Here is a 25,193-nt window from a genome sequence, read left to right as displayed (position 1 = left end):
CCAGTGGGAAAATCAAGGTCACATGGCTGGGAGGTGGCAGGGCTGGGGCAGACCCCAGCCCCCTTACCCCCATGCGGTGTTTTCCCACCGCGCCTCTGACTTCTTCCTATAACTATTGGACTCACTGTCATTACCCAGAGGCTAACGCTGGGGGTGGAGTAGAGAAGGGACTTTTTGGTCCAAGACCATTTCTCTTGGCCCTGGACTTGTTTCTGCATGTGGTAGCTTCTTCAGTACTTTGCACCCCTTTGTACTGTGTCATCCATGAACACATGCATATGTGTGCACACACACAACACACATATACACCCATGGTTAAACTCAGCCAAGTGCAAGGGATTTGTGAGCATACCTCTATCTCATAGTTACTTTTCCACTTGACTTAGCCTAGAATTGTCGTTCTGGTCCCATAGCTCCTCTGAAAGTGACAAGAGTGGATAAAAGCATTCATCAGTCCCTTGGAAGGAGCAAGAGAATCAGCCTGATTGGTGTGCAGTGAGCTTAGAGAAGGGGAGGAACAGGTCAGAGAGGTAAACCCTGGGCCGAGGATCAGATCGTGTAAGGTCTTGCAAGCCTTAGTAAGGTGGTGGCTTTTATTAATACTTTTTCTGGGAATAAGTATTAATCCATCACTCGTTCACTGGACATGAGTTTGAGCAAACTCCGGGAGATAGTGAAGGAATCCTGGCATGCTGCAGTCCATAGGGTCTCAAAGAGTCAGACTGAGCAACTGAAAAACAAAAATTCTGAGAATAAGGATGAAAATGAAAAGGAGAATCAAAGGGCAGTTTAAATTCTGAGCAAAAGGATAAGATTCTCGGGCTTACATCTCCACAGGATCACTTGGATGCTGTGCAGAGAATTCACCGTAGATAGGTATTGAGAAGCAGATAGACCAGTTAGGAGGCTGACACATTCCAGACAGAAGATGGTGGTGATTTGGACGAGAGGAGTGGCAAGGTAGTTAGTGAGATTGTGCCAATTCTGGACTTATTAGATTGTATTTTAAAGATAGAGTCAGTGGGAATTGCTGGTGAATCAGCTGTGGATTGGCTCAGCAGGTAAAGAATCCATCTGCAATGCAGGAGACACAGGAGATGCAGGTTTGATTCCTGGGTCAGGAAGATCCCCTGCAGGAGGAAATGGCAACCCACTCCAGTATTCTTGCCTGAAAAATCCCAAGGACAGAGGAGCGTGGCGGGCTACAGTCCATGAGGTCTCAAAGAGTCTGCCACCACTAAGCGACTAAGCACAGATGTGGAGTGTGAGGGGAAAAAGAAAAGGAGACTCAAGGGGCAGTTTAAAAGATGGTGATGTCAGTCACTGTCAATTTTCAGATGAATGAAAATTCATCTGAGAAGTCTGTCCTTACATTTTGACACGGACAATTTCCGCCCTAAGATCTTGTCGTCTGGGAGGGAATCTCTGGTGGATGCCCAGGATCCTGGAAGGGAGGGCGTGAGCCTTGGCTGGTACTCCCTGACCTCCCCTGCTCCCACCCGCAGGTATTTCTTCAACTGCGACAGCCTGATACCCCTCAAGAGGAAGAGGAAGTACTTCAAGGTCTTCGAGGTCACCAAGACTACGGAGAGCTTTGCCAGCAAGATCCAGAGCCTGGTGCCGGTCAAGTACGAGGTCATCGTGACGACCGGCTATGAGCCTGGGGCGGGCACTGACGCCAATGTCTTTGTGACCATCTTTGGGTCCAGCGGCGACACGGGCAAGCGGGAGCTGAAGCAGAAGACGCGCGACCTGTTTGAGCGGGGCGGCACTGACCGCTTCTTCCTGGAGACGCTGGAGCTGGGCGAGCTGCGCAAGGTACGCCTGGAGCACGACGGCAGCGGCTACTGCTCAGGCTGGCTGGTGGACAAGGTGGAGGTCACCAACACCAGCACCGGGGTGGCCACCATCTTCACCTGCGGCAGGTGGCTGGACAAGAAGCGGGGCGATGGGCTCACTTGGAGGGACCTCTTCCCTTCCGTCTGAGGGCTGCAAGCCCTTCCTCTCCATTTGCACCAACTCGCCCCGGCCACACCTGCCACCCTCAACCAGGGCTTTCAGGAGTCCTTTCCTGAAAGCCTCCTGGAGCTGGGACTGGGGGGCCAGAGTTCCATGATCCTTCGGAGGTCACTGTGGGTGACGGCTGGTGGAATCCTGCCCTCTCCCGGGTCTCCTGAATCTATAGGAATCCATCAACGTGTGTCATAATCTGTGGCTGCCCAAAAATAAGTTTTGGCATTTTCTTTTTCAATAACAGTAGTGACCAGGCTGAGATGGGCTGGGCATGAATGGGAAATTGGGGCTTCACCCAGGGGATAGAAGTGGGGAAGAAGAGGTCCTCAAAGTGATGTATTTTAAGCAAGAACTAATTAACACTTTTTTCCCAAAAAAAAAAAAAAACTGGGCTAATTAAATTATTACCAACCACACCCCGCAATGAATTCATCTGGGCATCTGCTCACTTAGAAACATATCCTTTTCCCCAGTTTCAATAAATCCAGCAGCCAATGGAGAAAAACATCAGGAGAAAGAATTTTAGCTGAAAGGATTTATAAGCCTGTGAACAGACACCTGATTCTTTCCAACACTTTTCAAAGAACGCATTACCAAGTGCCTGCGGCTGCCCCAGCCAGAAATAACACAGTTGAGACACAGAGACCTGAGCAGCAGTCGAAGGGAGAGGTCGCCTGGAGCAGCCTGGTCCCTGCTGCACAGGGGCTGGGAGGGCAGGGGGACATCTGTGGTGTTTAGCACCTGTCACCTGTGCCTTGCTGTGGGCAATGTAGACTGAAAGCTGAGAAGGGACTGGAAGAAAATAAAGGTGTGGTCTCTGCCCTTGAGGGGGATGACCCTGATGGAGAGGCAGCTGGAGAGCCACATATCTGTGTGTGTGCACACATGTGCGTGCACGCACACACATGCACACACACATGCACACATGTGCTCGCACAAACAGACACACTCCCTGATCAACCCTCACAAGAGTGCTGCAGAACTCAGCCCCTGACTTCTCCTTTTCCTGCAGACAGCGGGGTGGGACTGAGCAGAAAGGCGCATCAGGCCAGGAAGTCGTCCCGTAGGAGGCACCCAGTATCAGCATTTCTGCCGTGTCACCTCAGGGCCTCTAACCCAGGCAGGTACAAACTTGGTGAGGCTTCCTGGCTCTGCACTCTCAGAGACCCTTGGAGAGAGGCCGCCGCAGTAAGCACAGGCCAAGAGGCAGCAAGAAGCAGGCTTGAGTCCCAGCTCTTCCTTTTCCCTGTTGGGAGAGATTGGGCACATTATCTCATGTCTCAGGCCTCAGTTTTCTCATCTGTTAAATAGAAGAGTAACACCGACTTCGTAGATTATTATGAAGACTAAGTGAGTTAAAATGCAGACCAGTTAATTCAGCGCCTGCAATGAAGGGTTTGTCCATTATATTGAATAAGCAGGACTCTAGGGGCTGGGGTAGGATGGGGGACCAGTAATCATTAAACAGCTTTCTCTATATCTTTTTCTGGAGCTGGTTCTTCCCCTGTCCCTGGACGAAAATTAAGGCAAGCCTCATAACTCTTCTGGACTCTCATAGGTAATAAAACGTCCAACAGCCACTTTAAAGCCACAAAGTCCATCTCAGTTCTGTAATTTAAATGTTTGGCTCCAGTACAAAGACCAGAGCATTCTACTTAGAGTTGAGTCTCCTCCCATCCCCGAGCTCAATCCAGTCCCAAGCGGGAACTGAAGTGAGAAAACAGGAGTGTGCGTGTGTGTCAGTGTGCACACGTGTGTGTAAGAGTTTGGGGTCAGCATCACCTCCTGTGCCCACTTTGCACGTTTACTCCTGACCCTGATACCCCACCCCTGGGGGAGGGAGGAGAGGCGGAAAGGGCGGCTTCCTGCTGGGGGCACCGTTGTGGACGGCGTCCTGCTTCCTGGACTGGCAGCACCTGGAGACTTCCTCCCACGAGCGCTTGTGTGGGCTCCGTCTCAGGCCCCCCACCTCCCTCTCCCACTGTGTCGTGCTTAGAAACCAAGACACCCACAAGGAGGCTCTCTGGCATCCTTTGCTCTAACAAACCCTGGGCACTCGGGCCACTCTGCCATCAGCAGTCAGTCTGCCCATCCCTCACTCCCACAGTCTCTCTGGATGCACAGGGTGCTGTGTCCTCAGCTGAGATGGACACATCCCCCTCTCCAAATAGCCCCAATTGAAACCCCAGTCACAGCCTTGGGCAAAAGGGCAGCCAAAGGGAAGGAAGGGGTACTCCCTGCCCACCCTCAGCTCTTTCTGAAAGCCCTGCCCTCGTATCCATGCCCACCCCCTTCTCAGGCTCTCCGTCTGTCCGTCCTCTGTTATACCTGGAGGGTGATGCTCAGCTCAAAGTTAAAAGCGCTTTCTGCTCTGTCCTCTGGCAAGCGCTACTCCATCTGAGTGTGGAATGTATCATCTATTGTTGATCCAGCCAAGACTGGGAGGGGAAAGGCCCTGTGTTCTTTTCAGTTGCTGATGTGCTCAATAAATGTGGGCTTACTCTTACTGCAAAGGGCTGGACTGGTTTGGGAATATACCCCATGATCTGCGTCAACTTTCTTTCTGTCTCTTCTTGGCCCTGGCTGCTCTCCCTCCTCACCCGGGATGAAACTACTGCTATGAAAGCTATCAAAACTGTTATCCCTTCTGTTCATCGGGATGCACTTCATCTCCTGCAGGGCACCTCCTACCCGCCTGGTTTCCCCAAGTCCCTGGGGACCTGGGCCAGTTGCCCCGGCTGTGTGTCCAGCCCGTTTGTCTCCAGCAATGCCATGCACTGTCTGTCTGCTGAGCCTCTGGTTGGAGCTATTCCTCGGGCTTCAAGTCTCCTCCCCACCATCCAGCCCTCCCTCCCACCTTGTTCTGAGGCTCCAGGCCAGTCCGGCCTCCCTGCTTCAGAGGGGCAGGAACTGAGGACTGGAACTGGCCTCTGACTCACCAAGGCTCCCAGAGGGACAAGGCTGCGCTTGCAGAGGGCTGTCTGATAACCTTCGCGCTCCCAGAGGAGGTCGGAGGGAGATGGGCAGCGCAGTGGAGAGGGGAGTCTTGTGGAACCCTCCTGCATCAGGTCCCCTCCCCACGGATCTGCTTCTTCGGGCTGGGCACTGCCCTTCCATCAGGGCCCTGAAGTCCTCCTTCCCGCTCCCAGGCTGCAGGCGATCCTGCTTAGCAGGGCACTGGGGAGAAGCGCAGTGAAAGGAGGGGCCCCTGCTGCCCCTGCTCGCACCTGCTGTGCCCTCTCTGCCCTGAGGAGGGAATGCGGGATCAGCCCCCCAGAAGCCTCCAAGAGGGAGCACACTCCAAATCTCCACCCCCCGCCAGCCCCTGGGCTGGGCTCAACCCCTCAATTCCTCTCTTCCAGACCGGCGCAGGAAGGGCAGCAAGGAAAGCTGGGATTGGGAAAAGCAAGCAGGCAGCCCAGGGCACAAACGTTAAGGAGGCGCTCAACCTGTGCAAAGGCCGGGCTGGCACCCAAGAGTGGGAATTCCTTAAACATTGCCCCCTGGGCACCTCGCTTGCCTCGTCATCCCTAGTCCTGGCCCTAGAAGAAAGACAGTCTTCTACCCAAAGGCCCCACAAAGCTCTGTATCCCAATAGTCCGGATCGCAAGGCTGAGATTCAACACCCAGCCGTGGGGAAGGTGAATAGCCCCTTCTCTATGGAAGGTATCTCCTGAACCCTTCTCACCTCCAGGTCCCTGCTGCTGACATGGCCCCTGGTCATCGTTGGGGGCATCAGCCATGGCTGGTGGCCCTGGATAGTCCCTTTCCTCCAACCAAGACAAAACCCCTTAAAAGTGAAAGTTGCTCAGTCATGTCTGACTCTGTGACCCCATGGACTGTAGCCTACCAGTCTCCTCTGTCCATGGAATTCTCCAGGCCAGAATACTGGAGTCGGCAGCCATTCCTTTCTCCAGGGGATCTTCCCCAACTCAGGAATCGAACCCAGGTCTCCCGCATTCCAGGCAGATTCTTCACCATCTGAGCCACCAGGGAAGCCCCCAAACCCCTTAAGATGAAGAAAACAAAACAAGGAATAGGCTCCTCTCCTGCTCCTCTGTTCCATTTCCTACTGTCTTCTCCAGACCTGCTCATGCCTTCTCCAGCCCCACCCCACTCCCGCACTGACAGCTCACATTGCTAGAAAGTTCTTTTTTTAAAATGGCTTCTTGAATGCCAAGCTTTATATCAGCATCATCTTTCCTCATTTGATTCTGAGGCAAGTCTGCATTAAAGAATATTTGGAGAGAATCTTAAATGTAAAGCTACAACTACAAAGTATTTCCAAATAAAAACCTGCATGCGTGCATGTGTGCTAAGTCGCTTCAGTCGTATCTGATTCTGCAACCTTATGGACTACCAGGACCCTCTACCCACGGGGCAAGAATAGTGGAGTGGATTGCCATGCCCTCCTCCAGAGGATCTTTCTGAACCCAGGGATCAAACATGCGTTGGCAGGCGGGTTCTTTACCACAAGCACACCTGGGAAGCCCAAAGACCCCAGGGTCCACATTAAAGAAAAAGACTCATTTGCAATTAGCACAAGTTATTTACACAGGAACTGTTATACCAAAGTCTAAGAAACACTTTTTCTCAGAAGCAGGTTAAACGAAAGCCTTCGATCATATTTTCTCAGCTCTTTGACTGAACAACATTCTCCTTCCAAGATTTTGATAAGTAAACTCAGCTCATTTCAGATATACCCCTTCTGAATTCTGATTATGTGGGCTCCAAATGGAATAAGGTCAGAAGTACTGTAGACGCCCACTTCTGGAGGACCCTTGGGGCTGTGTCTTTATCTTGAACAGGGACCCCCATTGCTCTCAGCCCCTTGGCAGAGGTTGACCCCAGGCATCACCCACCTGCAAACAGCCAAATGTTCTGAGTGAGGGCAAGATAAGTCTTCCAGGGACCTCAGCCTTGGACAAAGGGAGTATGGGCAAGGACATTTGACATTTCTAGTCCTAAATTCAAAAGGAGAAGGTTGGGTAGTGTCACTGGAATTTGAGCTGGAGGGAGGGTGGGTTCTGTGCTTCCAGCCTCAAGGCCTCAATGTGGCTTTTCTTCTAGACTCTCCAGCTGAATGTGGGAAAGACATTTAATCAAGCAGTCGTTCCTGGTGTCTTGATTTTAAGGCCTCAGCCACCAGCCCTTCTGCTGGACAGACATTATTGGTGGCTGACCATGGCCTGGAATGGCCAGAGAGGAAGAGTGGACATTGATGGGGCCTCGGAAATTCTCCAGAGAAAGGAGAGGAAGAAGAGGAAGAGAGGAGAAAGACTATGGAAGTCAGGGATTTAAAAAAAAAACACGCACACACACCATCACCATTATCCTCTTTGTCATGGCTATGATTTATAGAGCGCTGATTATATTCCAGACAGTCCCTTACCCGCGTGAGCTCACTGAAGCCTCAGAAAGATCTACGAGACAGGCGCTCTTGTTACCCCTATTTCACAGATGAAGAAACAGAAGCACAGACAGTGTAAGCAAGTCGCCCAAAGTCACATGGCTAACAGGTGCCACAGAGGGCAGGGGTTTTCCTCAAACAAAATGTTAGACGGAAGCTCAAAGGTGGAAGAAATTCAGCTGTGGCTGTTTGCAGGCAGGGAGGGTTCTGAGACGGAAAGCGCTCAGGAAGGGCAGGCCCCGTGGGCAGGAGCCTTGCTTGCAGGTGAGGCTGCGCCCGGAGCAAAGGTAAGTATGGAAAGACAGTGCCTGGTGGGGAAGGCTCTGGTTTGTCCCCCTTCTGGGGAATGGGGAGTGTGGGGGAGAATCAGGGCCAGAGGCCAGGCGTCATCTTGGGTCCGAGTGGTGTGCGCTGAGTGCAGCAGCTGGGGAGGCCTGAGAGGGAGGTGGGACGGGTGCGGGTTAACCTTCGGTGTCACCGGACTGGCCCCGGGGCACCAGGGATAGAACACGATTCATGGGTGTGTCTGGTGGGCGGCAGTTCAGATGAGATGAGCATTTGAGTCAGTAGACTCAGTAGAGTAAATGGCCCTCCCCTGTGTGTGTGGGCCTCATCCAATACCTGGAGTGTCTCAAGAAAATCAAAAGCAGAGGAAGGGAGGATGTATCCCCTTCCTCCCTGCCAGAGGTCCTGGGAAATTCCCCATCGGCTCCCTGGTTCTCGGGCCTCCTGGACTCAGACTGAATTAGCCTGTCATCTTTCCTGGGTCTCCAGCTTACAGAGGGCAGATGTAGGACAACTCAGCCTCCAGAATCCCGTGAGCTGATTCTTCCTCAAAATAAATCTCCATATCTATAAATAACATATCGTATCCTATATTATATCATATTAACCCTACCGATTCCGTTTCCCGAAAGAGCCCTGACAATCACAGCCAGACTCCATCCTCCTTAACCTCCTGAGGGTTATGGAGACTGGGAGTCACGGGCAGAGCCTGGGTATTTTCTGAGAAGTCTGTCCTCCTGGGCGCTGTGATAGGAGGTGGGAGAGGGCTGGAGATTCAGAAGGCTGCCCACCAGCCCACGAGTTGGGTAGGCACAAAATCCAGGGAAATAGAGTCACTCCCCCAACCCCATAAGGCCGTGCCCCAACAGAGATTAAGTAGCCAAAGATGACAGAGGGGGCCTGTGGGATGTTGGGGGAAGGAGCTTGGCCTCCTATCCGCGTGCTTACAGCTGACAAACAGGGATAGCGGGGTGTGTGCACACATGGCTGACTAGTGGAGGAGCAAAGACTAAGGAGCCCAGGTTCCTGGAGCAAGAGATACAGGTGGAACTGTGGAGAAAACGGCAGATAGCATTTTGGATCATCTGACTCGAATGAGAGCTAGAGATTTAAACATTCATTTTGTTTGTGTGTGTGTTAGTTGCTCAGTCGCGTCCGACTCTTTGCAACCCCATGCAATGTAGCCCACCAGGCTCCTCTGTACATGGAATTCTCCAGGCGAGAGTACTGGAGGGAGTTGCCATTCCCTTCTCCAGAGGATCTTCCCAACCCAGGGATTGAACCCCAGTCTCTTGCATTGCAGGCAGATGCTTTACCATCTGAGCCACCAGGGACACCCATTTAACATTCATTTAAATGTATGAAATTACATACAAAATGAGTGAAAGCGATGGACCTTAGTTAATAATAAGGTAACAATTTTGGCTCCTCCACTACAGCAAGGCATCTACCAAGGCGAGATGTTAATGGGTGGCCATGAGGGAACATGTGGGAGCTCTCTACTCTCTTCAACTTTCTGTGCACCTAAAACTGTTCTGAAAAAATAAAGTCTGTGACTGAGGGGAAAAAAAGTTCACTCACCTGGGCTCTGCTTGTAGTTTCTGAGAGAAAGTCATCTTCCAGTTCACTGACCCACACTTTTCTGAGAATAGACTCTAGACCCAGCAAACAGTGTCTGAATTTGGGCTCTTACAAAGGAATAAAAAATTCCAAGTCCAACTGTCAAAAATCAAATCTTTCTCTTCTATGGAGAAACTGAGGAGCTTCCAGATCAAAACATAAGAGGTTACATTTGAAAATGATTTTAAAAAAAAATGTGAACTTTCTGCCTTAAGATCCAAAAACTAAAGTTTAGGAAAACAAGTTAATTAGATGGTTGGTTCACAGAATATAACAGATTGTTTGAGAGATAAAAAGGTAAAAGAAAATAAGAGATAAGAGAGGAGGAGGAGGGAGGGAGTTGGGAGCAGAAGAAGTGGGGAAGCTGAGGGCGGAGGAGGAAAAAGGGAAACGAGTGAAGGACAGAGGATGAGGAGAGGGTGAAGTGAGGAGGAGACAGCAGACACCGCCAGGCGTCCCGGAGGAGCACAGGTCCGTCTGGGAGCACCGCTCTCTGGGCATTTCCTGGGTGCGCACAGAAAAAAACACCCTGCACAAGTGAGGTGTAGTTAGCAATGCAGTTCATTTTTATTAGTTATAAATAAAGTACAAAAAATCCACCAAAAGTGAATCTAAGCATTTACACAATTCCTAATGTCTCCGCCTTTTCATTGATGCACTATTGCTTTAATATTCATAATAAATATTCTTCTAGCTTTCTGCTATAAAATAGTCTATGTAGCAAAATGTTGCACAGCACAACAGAACAGAACAGCAGGAGGATTACAAAAAAAGGACAATCAACACTGAGGATAAGCCTTTCACTTACCAGGGGCAACCAAATTACCCCCTCGCGGGCCTGGGGTTGCTGGCTCCAGAGCTGAGAAACGAGCCATGGCCAAGGCCAGGGGTGGGGCTGGGGAAGGGGAAGGCTGGGGTGAGGAGGGGTAAGGGACAGGCCAGCCAGGGCAAAGGGCACTTCCCACACTGACCCCCCGACCCCAGAGCAGCATAAGGCGTGTCTGTCCAGGAGCCCTGCCAAGGGGCAGTATCTGCCAGGCCCTGCCGTGTGCAGTCGTGTTCCAGTGGGCAACTCCACAGGCTGCCTCCATAGGAGTCAGGTCCGCATGGCTCCAGGGTGGAAGCAGAGGGAAGCTGGGCAGGCAGCAGGCAGGAAGCCCAGGGTAGGGGACCCATAAGTCCAGCCAGAGCCAAGTGGGGCCGAAAGGACCAGCCACTCTCACAAGCTGGCCAGGCAGTGTGGCAACTTTGGGCCTCCACTCCCTCCCCAGTCAGCACCATCCCACGGCGCCTCATGTGGAGGGTGGATCTCTCCACTGGGCAAAGGCAGTGATGTCAAGAGGCAAGAAGGAAGGATGAGCTGGAAAGAAAGGGGAGGAAGCAAACAGGTAGAGAGCCAGAGCCACTCAGAGGGGACAGGGACCTCCTCTCTCTGCCTCTGGCTCAAAAACAGCTGGGCTCACTGCTGTGCCAGGCTTCGAAGCTATTGATCCTCCAGCTCTCCCCTCCCGCCTCTCCTGGGGGCAGTGAGATCGGAGGCCCCCAGCTGTCCTCCACAGCAGCCCCCTCCGGCCCACAGCCCCCTTGGAGCAATGGCAGAGGGCAAAGTAGATGCTGGGAGGAGAAACCGTGGGTCTCAAACCTGTGTCCTGATCTGTTGTCAAGGGCGAGTCCTCAACAGCAAAGACTCCAGGAGATGACAGGGTGGTGAGGTCAATCCTAAACACCAGAGTCTGGTACCTATATCCTGCTGACCCCATCCCCATATCTAAGAAGACATGGATGGCAGCTCACTCTCCAAATGCCCACCAAACCTTGTGAAAGCCCATGTCCAAGGACGCATCTGCCTGCCTTGCCCTCTGTGCCCCGCAGGACGCATGTCAAAGGACAGACATCCTTCCACTGGATAAGTTCTCAGTCCACTCTCTTCCTGTCCTTCCCTCCACACTCCCTTTCTTCTCTCCTAAGAGGATGGGAGAGCACAGTGTGGTGGGCTCCCGCCGGCTCTGTGGACACCAGAGAAACCCTCCTGTTCAGCTTCCTCACCCCAGCCCAGAAAACTGAGACTTGGGAGGCCAAGTGACTTGCTCAAGATCACAGGGAAGTCTGCCGGAGAGCTGATCTGAAAAACCAAGCCTCCTGACCCCAGGTCCTGAGCTCATTCTAATAAATCATCAGGCTTTGGCTCTCAGCTGCTCCTGCTGGTAATGTCCAAGGGGCTTAGTTCTCGAACTAAGATGACCCCCCCATCCCCCCACCCCCAACCTTCCCCAGAGGATGGGGGCAGGGTGGGTAGAGGTTGTGGAAAAGGGGAAGAGGAGGAAAAATGGGGAGGTTAATGACGGGGGATCGGGAGGGCAAGGATAGCAAGTGAAAGGCTTACCCCAGTCTGCTGACGAGTGCAAATTATATTTATATATGTGCTAAATACAGTCACTATATTGGAGTTTTTCACTAGGATCACAGCATACAGAATCAAAGGTTTGCATTTCGTATGGAATGTATCCAAAGAGGCCAGCACCACAGTAGGACAGCTTGCAATCACACACCCTGATAGTTTGGACGAAATAAAGTTCGCGGAATTTTTGTGTTTTTTTTTGTTTTTTGTTTTTTTTGTATTCGTAGTTGTTTGTCATCGTACCAATGCATGCAAAGCATTCCACTCCCAGAAACAACGCCAAAATGAGGTAATAGGAGTAATAAAAAAAATTAGTATCCTTTCTAAATAAATAAATTATAATTAAAAATGCAAAACAACTATAAAAATAATTAAATAAGAACCCACGATATCTACAAGTTAGTCATAAATTATGATTGTTAAATATAAGGCATTTAAACTCACAAAACCCTGTAAACTAGCAACGTGCCATGTTTTTGTTTTTTGTGGTTTTTTTTTTTTTTCATGTTTGTTTTTCTATCAGCTGAAATCGCTCTAGCATTTGCTCTACGCGCGCGCGGGAGATGAAACACGACGGGAGGGCCTGACAGACGGTGCTACAGCCCCACGCGGGGAATGTCTGTCCCGCCGGCAGGCGGGGGGCTGGGGGCGGGGGGGATTTCTTCAGGAAGAAGAAAAAAAAAATCTGGTGCTTTTTCTTCACCATTGAAAAAACTGTGCTTGTTCATTAGGCGTAAAGAGTTAAGAATACTTGCACGGAGGCTGGAAAGATTTGCAGAAGAGGAGCTCGGAGTCCCGCCACGGGTGAGGGGCGAGGGCTGGGCGGGGCCGGCGGGAGAAGCCACCTGGGCCCCGCGCCCGCCGCGCCGGGTGGCCGGGCTTCGCGGGGTTGGTTCGCGGGTTGGCGTCCCGGCGGCCCGGGCCGCGCTGTGGCCGGAGGCCCAACTGGAATCCTGGGGCCGCTGTCGCCCCAGAAGGCACTCATGCGTCTCGGTCAAGGAAGGGTCTGAGTCCCTTGAGTTGAGCAGGAGGAGGACGACCGGGGGTCTTCCCTCCCGGAGGTGGTGGGTGTGAGATGCTGAGGCCCAACCTGCCTCTTCTCCAGTCTTCCCAGGCTCCTGGACGATGGGGAGGGCAACGGGAGGGGGCTTCGAGGGAGGAGACACACAGACCCCCTCTCCTCACTTCTCACACTTCTCACCCCCGGGCGGGTCTGGGAGGTGCCTATCTGCAGGGTAGGAGAGCCCCAGAGAGATGGGCATGGGGGTGGGCTCTAGGATCTACCCCCAAAACCAGCGCTGACCTCTCCCCTCTGGGTGGTCCTCACCCCGTTAGTGCCTCATGTTAGCCTGGGGGCCTGCAGGGAGCTGCAGAGAAGTGGTGGGGAGAAGGGGACCTGTCCCACTCTCAGCCTGTGATACAGATGTTGGTGCCCCTGGGGAGAATCGTTGTCAACAGTTTGGTGGGCACACAGCTCTCCCGACTTGAAAAAAGTGTGTTGATATTAGGGAGGATCAGGGAATATGAGCGTTGGAAGGAAATTTAGCAAGCATCCGATGCGAGCTCCTTGTGGGCAGCTGAGGAAGCTGAGGCCCAGGGAGCAGAGGGCAGGTTCTAGAGCTGCCACATTGTCAGTGAAGAGCCTGGACAGAAGCCAGACACCAGCTCCCCACCAGCCCCCCACCTGCTGGCCTTTCAAACCAGCCTTGGAGGGAAGAACAAAGACTAAGTAAATGGGCAGTGACCTTCCCTGGGCCGCCCCACCCATCTCAGGTCAAAGTAGGGTAGGGGGCGAAGTTCCCAGCTTCCTGGGGCTACTAGTAACTAGCTCTGTCCAAAATCCTGACAAGTACTTTCCCACTCGTGGGATCTCCAGTCACTGGCCCTGGAGACCAGGTTCACACACTGGAACCACCAAATGGGACAGGATCACGCCCAGGCCATTAACCTAGAATCTGATCAGTCACCCTGCATTATCACCCTGGCTCCTCACCTGGACTGTAAGCTCGCCAAGGCCAGGGTGTTGCCTCCCTGGCTGCTGTCTCTCCCAGCACTTGCGCTGGCAGCACTCAGGACAGACGCCTTGGTCTGAGTGAGATCCTCAAGGATTCCTCCTCCCAGAAGCCACGACCCCTGCTCTCTGCCCACAGGTGTCCCGAGCGATGCCCCTCTGCCTGACACCTCCACGTGTGCCAGAAGGTTCTATCTCAAGCCTCCCCATCATTTTCACTCATTGATCCTGGTTCTACCCTTTGCAGCAGCAATGCAGACTCAAATTTTCTTAACCTTTAGGATGATCTTCATATATGTCATAAATACCTGTCTCCCTTAGTCCTTCTCAGTGATACAAAGGCATTGAGACTGGGGCATGGGGTAAGTAAGGGGAGGGGTTGGCTTGAAGGGCAGTACACATGAGGGAGAGAAGGAGCCAGAGGCAGGGGCAGAGGAAGGGAGCAGAATTCCAGCTGAGCTGGTATTTTCCACATATGGACAAAGAAAGTTGGCTTGGGATTGGAAGTTGATGGACTCTCCCATCTCCATTCTCCTGTCCTCCTTTCTCTCTGCTCCCTTTGAAATTCAGAAAGAAAAAAAAAACAAAAACGTGGAGCAGTTCAGAAAGACAGCAGCCAGGGAGACAACATCCTGGCCTCGGGGAGCTTACAGTCCAGGTATGATGTCACTTGGAACTTCCAGGTCTTGTCTCCCACCACCCCATCCCTCAATCCCAAGGAGGTTCCCAGGAGAGAGCACAGAAGTCGTTGGGTGGATAGTCGTACTCCTCGCAACACCTCCGTGAGGTAGAGGAAGTGGAAACTGGCATACACTGTTGCTTCTCCCCACTGTAAGAAGAAGGAAACTGAGGCACAGAAAAAGAAAGAGACTTGCCCAAGGTTATCAAAGAGTCAGAGAAAGGGCTAGAGACGAGGGCCTCCCAAACCCACCAAGGTGGTGTCAGGGCCAGGGTCCTCTCTGAGGGACTCGATCAGGATTCGAGACGTCCGTGAAGAAGCTCAAGATCCTCCTTCCCCTGTGCGACTTGACCTTTAACATCTGATTAATTCTTTGCATTAGGGAGGCGGCGGCCACATGGCCTCTTTGTGGCAGGGTCTGAGCACAGCCAAAGGAAGAAGCTGGCGTGAGCAGGGCTATCCTGGCTCTGAGGAGCCTGGGACAGCTCTAGCTGAACCCCTCCTAGTTCAGTGTGGGACAGGAGGGGATGAGGGATGGCTGGAGCTAAGTAGATGGGCTCTGGAAGTGGGGAGCCCTCCTTCAAGACAGATTTATGCCTTTCACCCACTCAAATGCTGCCTTCCCAAGCCTGGCTGAGCCCCTGAGAGGCCCATCTAAGGCCCCCATCTGCTTCGTCTCCAGTCCCCACCCCCTTCTCACATGCCCCCTCCATGCTCACTCCGTGCGCTTGTAAACATGAGAAAAACAAAAGCCAAGAAAAAAGACAAAAACAAAACCAGGACCCCCTCCCGCCTCCCAACTTGGGTGAAAAAAAAAAATCATCCTTCTTCACCGTAAACAGAATTTGGCTCTTTTTTTTTTTTTCACCTTTGATTCGTTTTTGTTTTTTTTTCTTTTCTCTCGTAAAGACAGGAAGATTTTGGGCTGTCATTGGTTGGTTCAGTCAGGCACCAAAACAAGAAACTCAATGAGAAATATTTGGTGCGGATTCTGTAACAGCGACATGTCCACCACAGATGACTGGAGCACCACACAGGACATTTTTTTTCTGAAGCTAACATGCTCTGGCTGCCATCCACAGAAATAGCTAGAGACCCCTACATGGTTTCTACGTGGTCGAGAGGTATATATACAATCCTTTGAAGGACAGGATCGAGGGGCCGGGCTGTCAGCTGGGATCTGCAGGACTGCCTCTAGACTCTCAGCAGCGTGGCCCCCCCTTCCCACCCTTGTTCCGGGCAACGCCAGCTCCCTCCCTCCCGCGCAGCAGGCGGACGGACGGACGGACGGACGGACGGACAGACGGATGGGGCAGTCACCACTCTGCATGGGCGGGTCTCCCCCCACCCCCTCCTTTCCTCGGATACGGATTACCACCAACTCCTCTTTCCACAAAAATGTGCTTGCAGGCTTTTCCTCTACATCAATGGCTCAGAAGGCAAAGTTTGGCTGCAAGGGCTATGGCCGTGGGGGGACCTGGTGAAGGAAAATGGGGTGTCCACTGGCTGATTCCTCCCTCAGCTGTCGGCTCCCAGTTGTGTCTCAATGTCCACTCGGCAGATGGGGCATTTCTTGCTCATGGCGAGCCACTGGTCCACACACAGTTGATGAAAGAGATGCATACAGGGGAGGCGCCTGGAAGAGGGAAGGGTAAGTGGGAGCAATGGTCAAGGGGAAGGGTCCCACGCTGCGCCAGGAGCCGAGGGAAGCCGACTACTCGGGGGACCAGGAGACTCACACCCAAAGGGTCTTGGGGGCCCTGCCATGGAGTGAGCTTGTGGCTGGGATGGAAATGCATGACAGGAGGAAAGTTCCAAGACCCCCCTCCTCCTGGCCCTCCAACTCAAAGCCAGGACTTAATCTGAGATCCATACAGGCCAAATGCCCCTCTGCTCTCTTAGCTTGGTATCTGGCTGTCCACACAATGGGCACTACACATCCAGAATGTTCCACACTCCACCTTCCTAGGACCACCATGGAGCACACTGTGCACTCTTGCACACTCACGCATGTGCGCAGGTAAACAAGCAAGCACTCCCCCCACCCCAACATGCGGCAGAGGACTGGATCAGCCCCGGGAAGGAGGACGGGGGACTCAAGGGGCCGAGCTCCTACCTCACATCTTCCCCATCTTCCAGCAGAGACAGGCAGATCGTGCATTTCTCATCGGTGTCTGACTCCTCTCCCTCCTCCTTCTTGCCCTTCCCATCCTGGGGTCTTCGCTGGGAGAAGCAGAGGAGAGCATCTGTTACCTGAAGCCGACTCACATGGTGGTGCATCTTTGATCCACAGCACTTCCCTCTCTGCCTTTCAGCCTCCTTTCCCTGTGTGTCGGTCACTTTTGAAGTTCTTAAGTAACACCTAGACTTTGTTTTTGGAGAAGGACATGGCAACCCACTCCAGTATTCTTGCCTGGAGAATCCTGTGGACAGAGGAGCCTGGCGGGCTGCTGTCCATGGGGTCGCACAGAGTCAGAAACGACTGAAGTGACTTAGCAGCAGCAGCAGCAGACTTTGTTTTGTTTTGTGTCGTTTTTTAACACCTAGACTTCTGTGTGCTTCCCAGACTCTTCTCCCTGCCTCCTCCCCACACCCCTCTCCTTGGTGCAGCATACAGAGTGTGGAAGAAACCAAACGAATCTTATTCTTGTTGTTTCAGGCAAACTATGTCCAGGGTATAAACTTAATGCAGTCCTAGGAATCAGCGAACTCAAATGGACTGGAATGGGTGAATTTAACTCAGATGACCATTATATCTACTACTGCAGACAGGATCCCTCAGAAGAAATGGAGTAGCCATCACAGTCAACAAGAGTCCGTAATGCAGTACTTGGATGCAATCTCAAAAATGACAGAATGATCTCTGTTGGTTTCCAAGGCAAACCATTCAATATCACAGTAATCCAAGTCTATGCCCCAACCAGTAACACTGAAGAAGCTGAAGTTGAACGGTTCTATGAAGACCTACAAGACCTTTTAGAACTAACACCCAAAAAAGATGTCCTTTTCATTATAGGGGACTGGAATGCAAAAGTAGAAAGTCAAGAAACACCTGGAGTAACAGGCAAATTTGGCCTTGGAATACGGAATGAAGCAGGGCAAAGACTGATAGAGTTTTGCCAAGAAAATGCACTGGTCATAACAAACACCCTCTTCCAACAACACAAGAGAAGACTCTATACATGGACATCACCAGATGGTCAACACCGAAATCAAATTGATCATGTTCTTTGCAGCCAAAGATGGAGAAGCTCTATACAGGCAACAAAAACAAGACCGGGAGCTGACTGTGGCTCAGACATGAACTCCTTATTACCAAATTCAGACTTAAATTGAAGAAAGTAGGGAAAACCACTAGACCATTCAGGTATGACCTAAATCAAATCCCTTATGATTATACAGTGGAAGTGAGAGATAGATTTAAGGGCCTAGATCTGATAGATAGAGTGCCTGATGAACTATGGAATGAAGTTCGTGACATTGTACAGGAGACAGGGATCAAGACCATCTCCATGGAAAAGAAATGCAAAAAAGCAAAATGGCTGTCTGAGAAGGCCTTACAAATAGCTGTGAAAAGAAGAGAAGCGAAAAGCAAAGGAGAAAAGGAAAGATATAAGCATCTGAATGCAGAGTTCCAAAGAATAGCAAGGAGCGATAAGGAAGCCTTCCTCAGCGATCAATGCAAAGAAACAGAGGAAAACAATAGAATGGGAAAGACTAGAGATCACTTCAAGAAAATTAGAGATACCAAGGGAACATTTCATGCAAAGATGGGCTCGATAAAGGACAGAAATGGTATGGACCTAACAGAAGCAGAAGATATTAAGAAGAGGTGGCAAGAATTACACAGAAGAACTGTACAAAAAAGATCTTCATGACCAAGATAATCACGATGATGTGATCACTGACCTAGAGCCAGACATCCTGGAATGTGAAGTCAAGTGGGCCTTAGAAAGCATCACTACAAACAAAGCTAGTGGAGGTGATGGAATTCCAGTTGAGCATTTCAAATACTGAAAGATGATTCTGTGAAAATGCTGCACTCAATATACCAGCAAATTTGGAAAACTCAGCAGTGGCCACAGGACTGGAAAAGGTCAGTTTTCATTCCAATCCAAAAGAAGGGCAATGCCAAAGAATGCTCAAACTACCGCACAGTTGCAGTCATCTCACATGCTAGTAAAGTAATGCTCAAAATTCTCCAAGCCAGGCTTCAGCAATATGTGAACCGTGAACTTCCTGATGTTCAAGCTGGTTTTAGAAAAGGCAGAGGAACCAGAGATCAAATTGTCAACATCTGCTGGATCATCGAAAAAGCAAGAGAGATCCAGAAAAACATCTATTTCTGCTTTATTGACTATGCCAAAGCCTTTGATTATGTGGATCACAATAAACTGTGGAAAATTCTGAAAGAGATGGGAATACCAGACCACCTGATCTGCCTCTTGAGAAATTTGTATGCAGGTCAGGAAGCAACAGTTAGAACTGGACATGGAACAACAGACTGGTTCCAAATAGGAAAATGAGTTTGTCAAGGCTGTATATTGTCACCCTGCTAATTTTACTTATATGCAGAGTACATCATGAGAAATGCTGGGCTGGAAGAAGCACAAGCTGGAATCAAGATTGCCAGGAGAAATATCAATCACCTCAGATATGCAGATGACACCACCCTTATGGCAGAAAGTGAAGAGGAACTAAAAAGCCTCTTGATGAAGGTGAAAGAGGAGAGTGAAAAAGTTGGCTTAAAGCTCAACATTCAGAAAACGAAGATCATGGCATCGGGTCCCATCACGTCATGGGAAATAGATGGGGAAACAGTGGAAACAGTGTCAGACTCTATTTTTGGGGGCTCCAAAGTCACTGCAGATGGTGATTGCAGCCATGAAATTAAAAGACGCTTGCTCCTTGGAAGGAAAGTTATGACCAATCCAGATAGCATATTCAAAAGCAGAGACATTACCTTGCCAACAAAGGTCCGTCTAGTCAAGGCTATGGTTTTTCCTGTGGTCATGTATGGATGTGAGAGTTGGACTGTGAAGAAGGCTGAGTGCCGAAGAATTGATGCTTTTGAACTGTGGTGTTGGAAAAGACTCTTGAGAGTCCCTTGGACTGCAAGGAGATCCAACCAGTCCATTCTAAAGGAGATCAGCCCTGGGTGTTCTTTGGAAGGAATGATGCTGAAGCTGAAACTCCAATACTTTGGCCACCTCATGCAAAGAGTTGACTTACTGGAAAAGACTCTGATGCTGAGAGGGATTGGGGGCAGGAGGAGAAGGGGACGGCAGAGGATGAGACGGCTGGATGGCATCACTGACTCGATGGACATGAGTCTGAGTGAACTCTGGGTGATGGTGATGGACAGGGAGGCCTGGCGTGCTGTGATTCATGGGGTCGCAAAGAGTCGGACATGACTGAGTGACTGAACTGAACTGAACTGAACTGAATGAATCAGCCTTGGCAAATCTATGGCTTGTGCGTAAACAGCTGCCCCCTTTCTAGCCCACTCACGCTGTCCACTCCTCCTTACATTCTCTCCAACCTAGACCCTTGCCTCCACACTTTCCCTCCACTTTCTTCCTTCCTTCCTCTCCTTCCCTCAGCTAATGTCTATTCAGTTATTCATTCATTACTAGATGAAGGCATCTGGGCTTTACCTCTTAATTTTCGTACCATGCTTATTTTATGTTGTTGGATCTCTCTGCCTGCCCAGAAAGTCCTTTAAAATAGGTACTAGTTCCACTGTGCACCAGAAACTAACACAACATTGTAAATCAACCATACTTCAATTTTTAAAAGCTATTAATTAAAAAAAAAGGATAAGTTAAGCACTAGTCTCAATATCACGTTAGCCATCATATAGGCACTCTGTTTATACTTGTTAACTTTAATTGTCTTATTTTAAATTCTATGCTAAGTATTTGAAAAAGATGGCTTGAAACTCAGCATACAAAAAACTAAGATCATGGCATCCAGTCCCATCACTTGATAGTAAATATAAGAAGAAAAAGTGGAAGCAGTGACAGATTTTATTCTCTTGGGCTCCAAAATCACTGTGGACAGTGACTATAGCCATGAAATTAAAAGATGCTTGCTGCTCTTTTCTCTTCTCCGCCATCCTATGTGCGGTTGAATTCTCTCCTCACCATGTCTTCTCACAAGACTTTCAGGATCAAGCGATTCCTGGCCAAGAAACAAAAGCAGAATCGTCCCATTCCTCAATGGATTCGAATGAAAACTGGCAATAAAATCAGGTACAACTCCAAGAGAAGACATTGGAGAAGAACCAAGCTGGGTCTATAAGAAGCAAGCTGGGTCTATAAGAAGCAAGCTGGGTCTATAAGAAGTGGTCTTAACATGTGTGGCACACATGTTAAGACCACTTTTTTAAGCAGCCAAATCACAATGAAAACATCACTACTGTAATGCTTGGCTCATGATGTTATTTCCTCACTATCAGTCTGAGACCCAGTAATAAATATAAAACATTGGAATTGTTATTGTATTATATGGTTTGTGATGACGTACTGAATAAATACTGTCAGTTAGGACATGGGCCTGTCCAATGATAGAAATGTTCTCTAGCTACCAAGTACTTAGAAGTACAGCTTGTAAAATAGGAACTGGCTTTTAAAAATTTTGTTGTCTTATTGTTCCCTATAACTAGCAGCTCTTACACCTACTGTTATAGGAAGTACACGTATGTGTCATCCTTGAACCTGTAGGCAGCACCTTTTTAAAATAAACCGTGGGGGGAGGGGTGCTTGCCACAAGACATGCAGGATCTTAGTTCCCCAACCAGGGATTGAACCCACTTGGCTGCCAGGAAAGTCCCATAAAAAGCATGTTTATATGCTATTCTATGATGTGAACCAGGGTTTGGCAAACTGATCTGCCTGTTTTTGTATGGTCTGTGAACTAAAGTTATGCATTTTTAAATGGTTGAAAAAATCAAATGTTTTTGACATTTAATAAATTCAAGTTTACCTACCAGGAAAAATAAATAAATAAATAAAAGATGCTTGCTCCTTGGAAGAAAAGCTATGACAAACTTAGACAGTGTACTAAAAAGCAGAGATATCACTTTGCTGACAAAGGTCCATATAGTCAAAATTGTGGTTTTTCCAGTAGTCGTGTATGGATGTGAGAGTTGGACCAGAAAGAAGACTGAGTGCTGAAGAATTGATGCTTTTGAACTGTGGTGCTGGAGAAGACTCTTCAGAGTTGCTTGGACAGCAAGGAGATCAAACCAGTCGATCCTAAAGGAAATCAACCCTGAATATTCATTGGAAGGACTGATGCTGAAGCTGAAGCTCCAGTACTTTGGCACCTGATGCAAAGAGCTGACTCCTTAGAAAAGACTCTGATTCTGGGAAAGATTGAAGGCAAAAGGAGAAGAGGGTGACAGAGGATGAGATGGTTAGATAATATCACCGACTCAATGGACATGAATTTAAGCAAGCCCTGGGAGATAGTGAAGGACAGGGAAGCCTGGCGTGCTGCAGTCCATGGAGCTGGAAAGAGCCAGAAACGACTTAGGGACTGCACAAGAACAACTACTATGTAGAAAGTTCCAAGTTCTTAGGTGGCTTGGACCATGGCTCACTCTTCTTTAGGTTCCGTGCACACTTGGTCAAGTACAAGGGTGCTTAAAAAAAAATATTCTGGGGAGGAAGGAATCTAATCAGTGAATGAAGTCAGCCCACTTTCTTGTCCCCATCTCCATGCCAAACAGTAAAACATTCTGATAACACCCATGGGAATAAAACTAGCTCATTCCCTGGTAGCTCAGCTGGTAAGAATCCACCTGCAGTGCAGGAGACCCTGGTTAAATTCCTGGGTCGAGAAGAACCCCTGGATAAGGGATAGGCTACCCACTCTGGTATTCTTGGGCTTCCCTGGTGGCTCAGCTGGTAAAAAATCCACCTGCAACGCAAGAGACCTGGGTTTGATCCCTGGGTTGGGAAGATGATTTCCCAGAGAAGGGAAAGGCTACCCACTCCAGTATTCTGGCCTGGAGAATTCCATGAACTGTATAGTCCATGGGGTTGCAAGAGTCAGACACAACTGAGCAACTTTCACTTCACTTCTCTCCCTTCTCCAGGGAAAAACAGACTTAAAGGTCATTTAGCCAAGAGAAAAATCTGAAGTGTCACAAGATGAAGACCACCCAGAGAATGACTCTGATCTTGGGGCCAGGCCTAAATTCCAGGTCTCCGCAGTCTGGTTCCTGATCCTCAGTTCTGGAGTCTGAAGCAGTCTAGGGAATTGTGTAACCTCATTAGGACATACAAGAAAATCTATGCCTTCTGATCTCAGCTTCCCTGTGCCCTATATGCCCCATTGCAATAAGTTTACTCTTAGCCATAATCCAGAAAATCAGAATTACATCCATGGTCTCATACAGTTGTCATGGGTTTAGATTATGAATGGAGTTATGATCATTTGCCTGCCTAAGAACCCAGCTGTGTTTGCTGGAGGAGTGGCCTTCTTTTAGTCGACCCTTTGAGAAAAGAGAGTTCCATAAAAAAAATACCATGAAGACTATTTTCTATTGTCTTTTCCCATCATTATTCAGGATCTCCTTTTTATAGTTAATAATTTTAACTTAATATTCCTACTTTGTTTTGCTCTGTTTAATCTATATTTCTTTAAACTATTGTCTCTTTTCAAATCTTATCCTATTTCTTCTTTTGTATTTTTAATCTTTTAGGTCTTCTGGTTTTTGTCTTCTCTTTTCATTATCTATGAAGCTTTTATCTTAACTATAACTTTCTTCAGGATTCTAAATTTAATATTTATTTTATCTCTTTTACCCTTACTTTCTCATTTTCATTAACATTCCCTTTTTACTTTGATGTTATTAATTTTGTATGTTGTTTTCATATCTTTTCCTAATTCTTATTTTTCTGTATTTTCTTTTTAGACTATATTTTAATTATTCTTATCATTATTACTATTTTAAAATATCCTTTTCTGTTTTATATTATTTTACTGAGTTTAAATTTTTTAAACTTTTTTTATATTTTAAAGGGTTTTAAATGCTATCATTTTGCATTTTTAATTCTTCTTAGTCCTTATTTTAAAATATTTTATTCCCCGAATTCTCCTTTTATTCTTATAATTTCTTAGCTCAATTCTTTATCTCATTGGCTCAGTTCATTTTTCCTTTTCATTCTTAGCATTTGTTCTTTTCCTTATCTCTTCTCAACTTGTTGAAGTGATGGCAAATGAAGTGTGCAGTCTGGTGTAAGTGAGGCCACCCTGATCAGGAAGGTAGAAGTTGTTCCTGGGCTCCTGAACACACCTTTCTCCCTTCAATGTTCTTCTTCATAAGCTTCAAGCTCTCCCACCAACGAATGGTCATTTTCTCCATGCCAGTGATCACCTTAATTACTGAAATACTGTCATTTGCCTCTTTGTTGTTGTTCAGTCACTCAGTCACATCTGACTCTTTGCGACCCCCTGGACTGCAGCACTGGAGAAGGCAATGGCACCCCACTCCAGTATTCTTGCCTGGAAAACCCCACTGCGGAGGAGCCCGGTGGGCTGCAGTCCATGGGGTCGAACAGAGTCGGACACAACTGAAGGGATTTAACAGCAACAGTAACAGCAACAGGACTGCAGCATGCCAGACATCCCTGTCTTTCACCTTCTCTCAGAGCTTGCTCAAACTCATGTCCATTGAGTTGGTGATGCCATCCAACCATCTCATCCTCTGTCATCCCCTTCTCCCACCTTCAATATTTCCCAGCATCAGGGTCTTTTCTAATGAGTCAGGTCTTTGCATCAGGTGGCCAAAGTATTAGAGCTTCAGTTTCAGCATCAGTCCTTCAAATGAACATTCAGGGTTGATTTCCTTTAGGATTGAACGGTTTGATCTCCTTTCAGTCCAAGCAACTCTCAGGAGTCTTCTCCAGTACCACAGTTCAAAAGCATCAATTCTTTGGCACTCAGTCTTCTTTATGGTCCAACTCTCACATTCATACATGACTACTGGAAAAACCATAGCTTTGGCTAGACAAACATTTGTCAGCAAAGTAATGTCTCTGCTTTTTAATATGCTGTCTGTGTTTGTCATGTCCCCTATTAACATGCTATGCATGACTGACACATAATAGGTGTGTTATAGATGTTGGTTGGAATCACTGATGGATAAATCCAGTGCCTCCAAGAGAAGCTGCACAGGCCAAGGGTCATGGTCTTTGACATTGACACCATGGGTCCTGGGCAAGCCTAGAGTGAGTGAGCCTGCTCTCAAGGTAAGAGTAGCTCCCCACTCCCAAGCTCTCACCAGGTACAGGCACTGTGCTGGGCTGTGGATATGCACTGTCCCACTGAATCCCCAGAGTCACTCTATGGCAGCTACTAATATATCTTTCCCATTTTAAATTAAAAAGGACAAGGGAAGGGCCAGAAATGTCATGTAAGCTGTCTAGAGTCACACAGCTATACGTAATGGTTATGGTCTGAATGTTTCTCTCTCCACCCCAAATTCATATGTTGAAGCCCTAACCAACCCTTCCAATATGATGGAGATGGGGCTCTGGGCAGTAATTAGGTCTAGATGAATTCATGAGGGTGGGTTCCCCATGATGGGATTGGTGCCCTTATAAGAAGAGAAAAAGACACCAGAGCCTCCTTTCTGCCACGTGAGGACAGACCAAGAAATGAGCCATCTGCCAGACAGGAAGAGTGCCCTCACTAAGAATCAAGTCGGCCAGTGCCTTGGTCTTGACTTCCCAGGCTCCAAAACCATCAGAAATAAAAGCCACCA

The 25,193-nt window shown here is 48.9% G+C and overlaps 3 protein-coding genes and 1 long non-coding RNA gene across 4 annotated transcripts in view; 2 read left to right on the top strand and 2 right to left on the bottom strand.

Moving 5' to 3' along the window:
* The window catches only part of LOXHD1 (lipoxygenase homology PLAT domains 1), a 210,190-nt gene extending 206,698 nt beyond the window's left edge, over positions 1 to 3,492 (top strand). The window contains exon 41 of the mRNA XM_061400078.1: positions 1,506 to 3,492. Within this exon, the coding sequence (XP_061256062.1) occupies positions 1,506 to 1,986 (481 nt within the window). The 3' untranslated portion in view covers positions 1,987 to 3,492. The remainder of the gene's footprint in view (positions 1 to 1,505) is intronic.
* LOC133237710 (uncharacterized) overlaps positions 1 to 25,193 on the bottom strand; it is a 485,111-nt gene that overhangs the window by 321,408 nt on the left and 138,510 nt on the right. The gene's annotated exons all lie outside the window — the stretch shown is intronic.
* ARK2C (arkadia (RNF111) C-terminal like ring finger ubiquitin ligase 2C) overlaps positions 9,872 to 25,193 on the bottom strand; it is a 116,624-nt gene continuing 101,302 nt past the window's right edge. Inside the window, exons 7-8 of the mRNA XM_061400075.1 lie at positions 16,533 to 16,639; positions 9,872 to 16,052 (exon numbers count right to left, since the gene is read on the bottom strand). Of these exons, the coding sequence (XP_061256059.1) occupies positions 15,935 to 16,052; positions 16,533 to 16,639 (225 nt within the window). The 3' untranslated portion in view covers positions 9,872 to 15,934. The remainder of the gene's footprint in view (positions 16,053 to 16,532; positions 16,640 to 25,193) is intronic.
* On the top strand, positions 20,538 to 20,910 carry LOC133237706 (large ribosomal subunit protein eL39). The gene has a single exon (XM_061400076.1). The coding sequence runs from the start codon at positions 20,564 to 20,566 to the stop codon at positions 20,717 to 20,719; it is 156 nt and encodes a 51-aa protein (XP_061256060.1). The 5' UTR covers positions 20,538 to 20,563; the 3' UTR covers positions 20,720 to 20,910.

This window comes from Bos javanicus, chromosome 24, assembly GCF_032452875.1.
Source record: "Bos javanicus breed banteng chromosome 24, ARS-OSU_banteng_1.0, whole genome shotgun sequence".
In the NCBI taxonomy this organism is placed as follows: Eukaryota; Metazoa; Chordata; class Mammalia; order Artiodactyla; family Bovidae; genus Bos; species Bos javanicus.
Note: the sequence above shows the minus strand (reverse complement) of the source record. Positions and strands in the feature narration are given on the sequence as shown.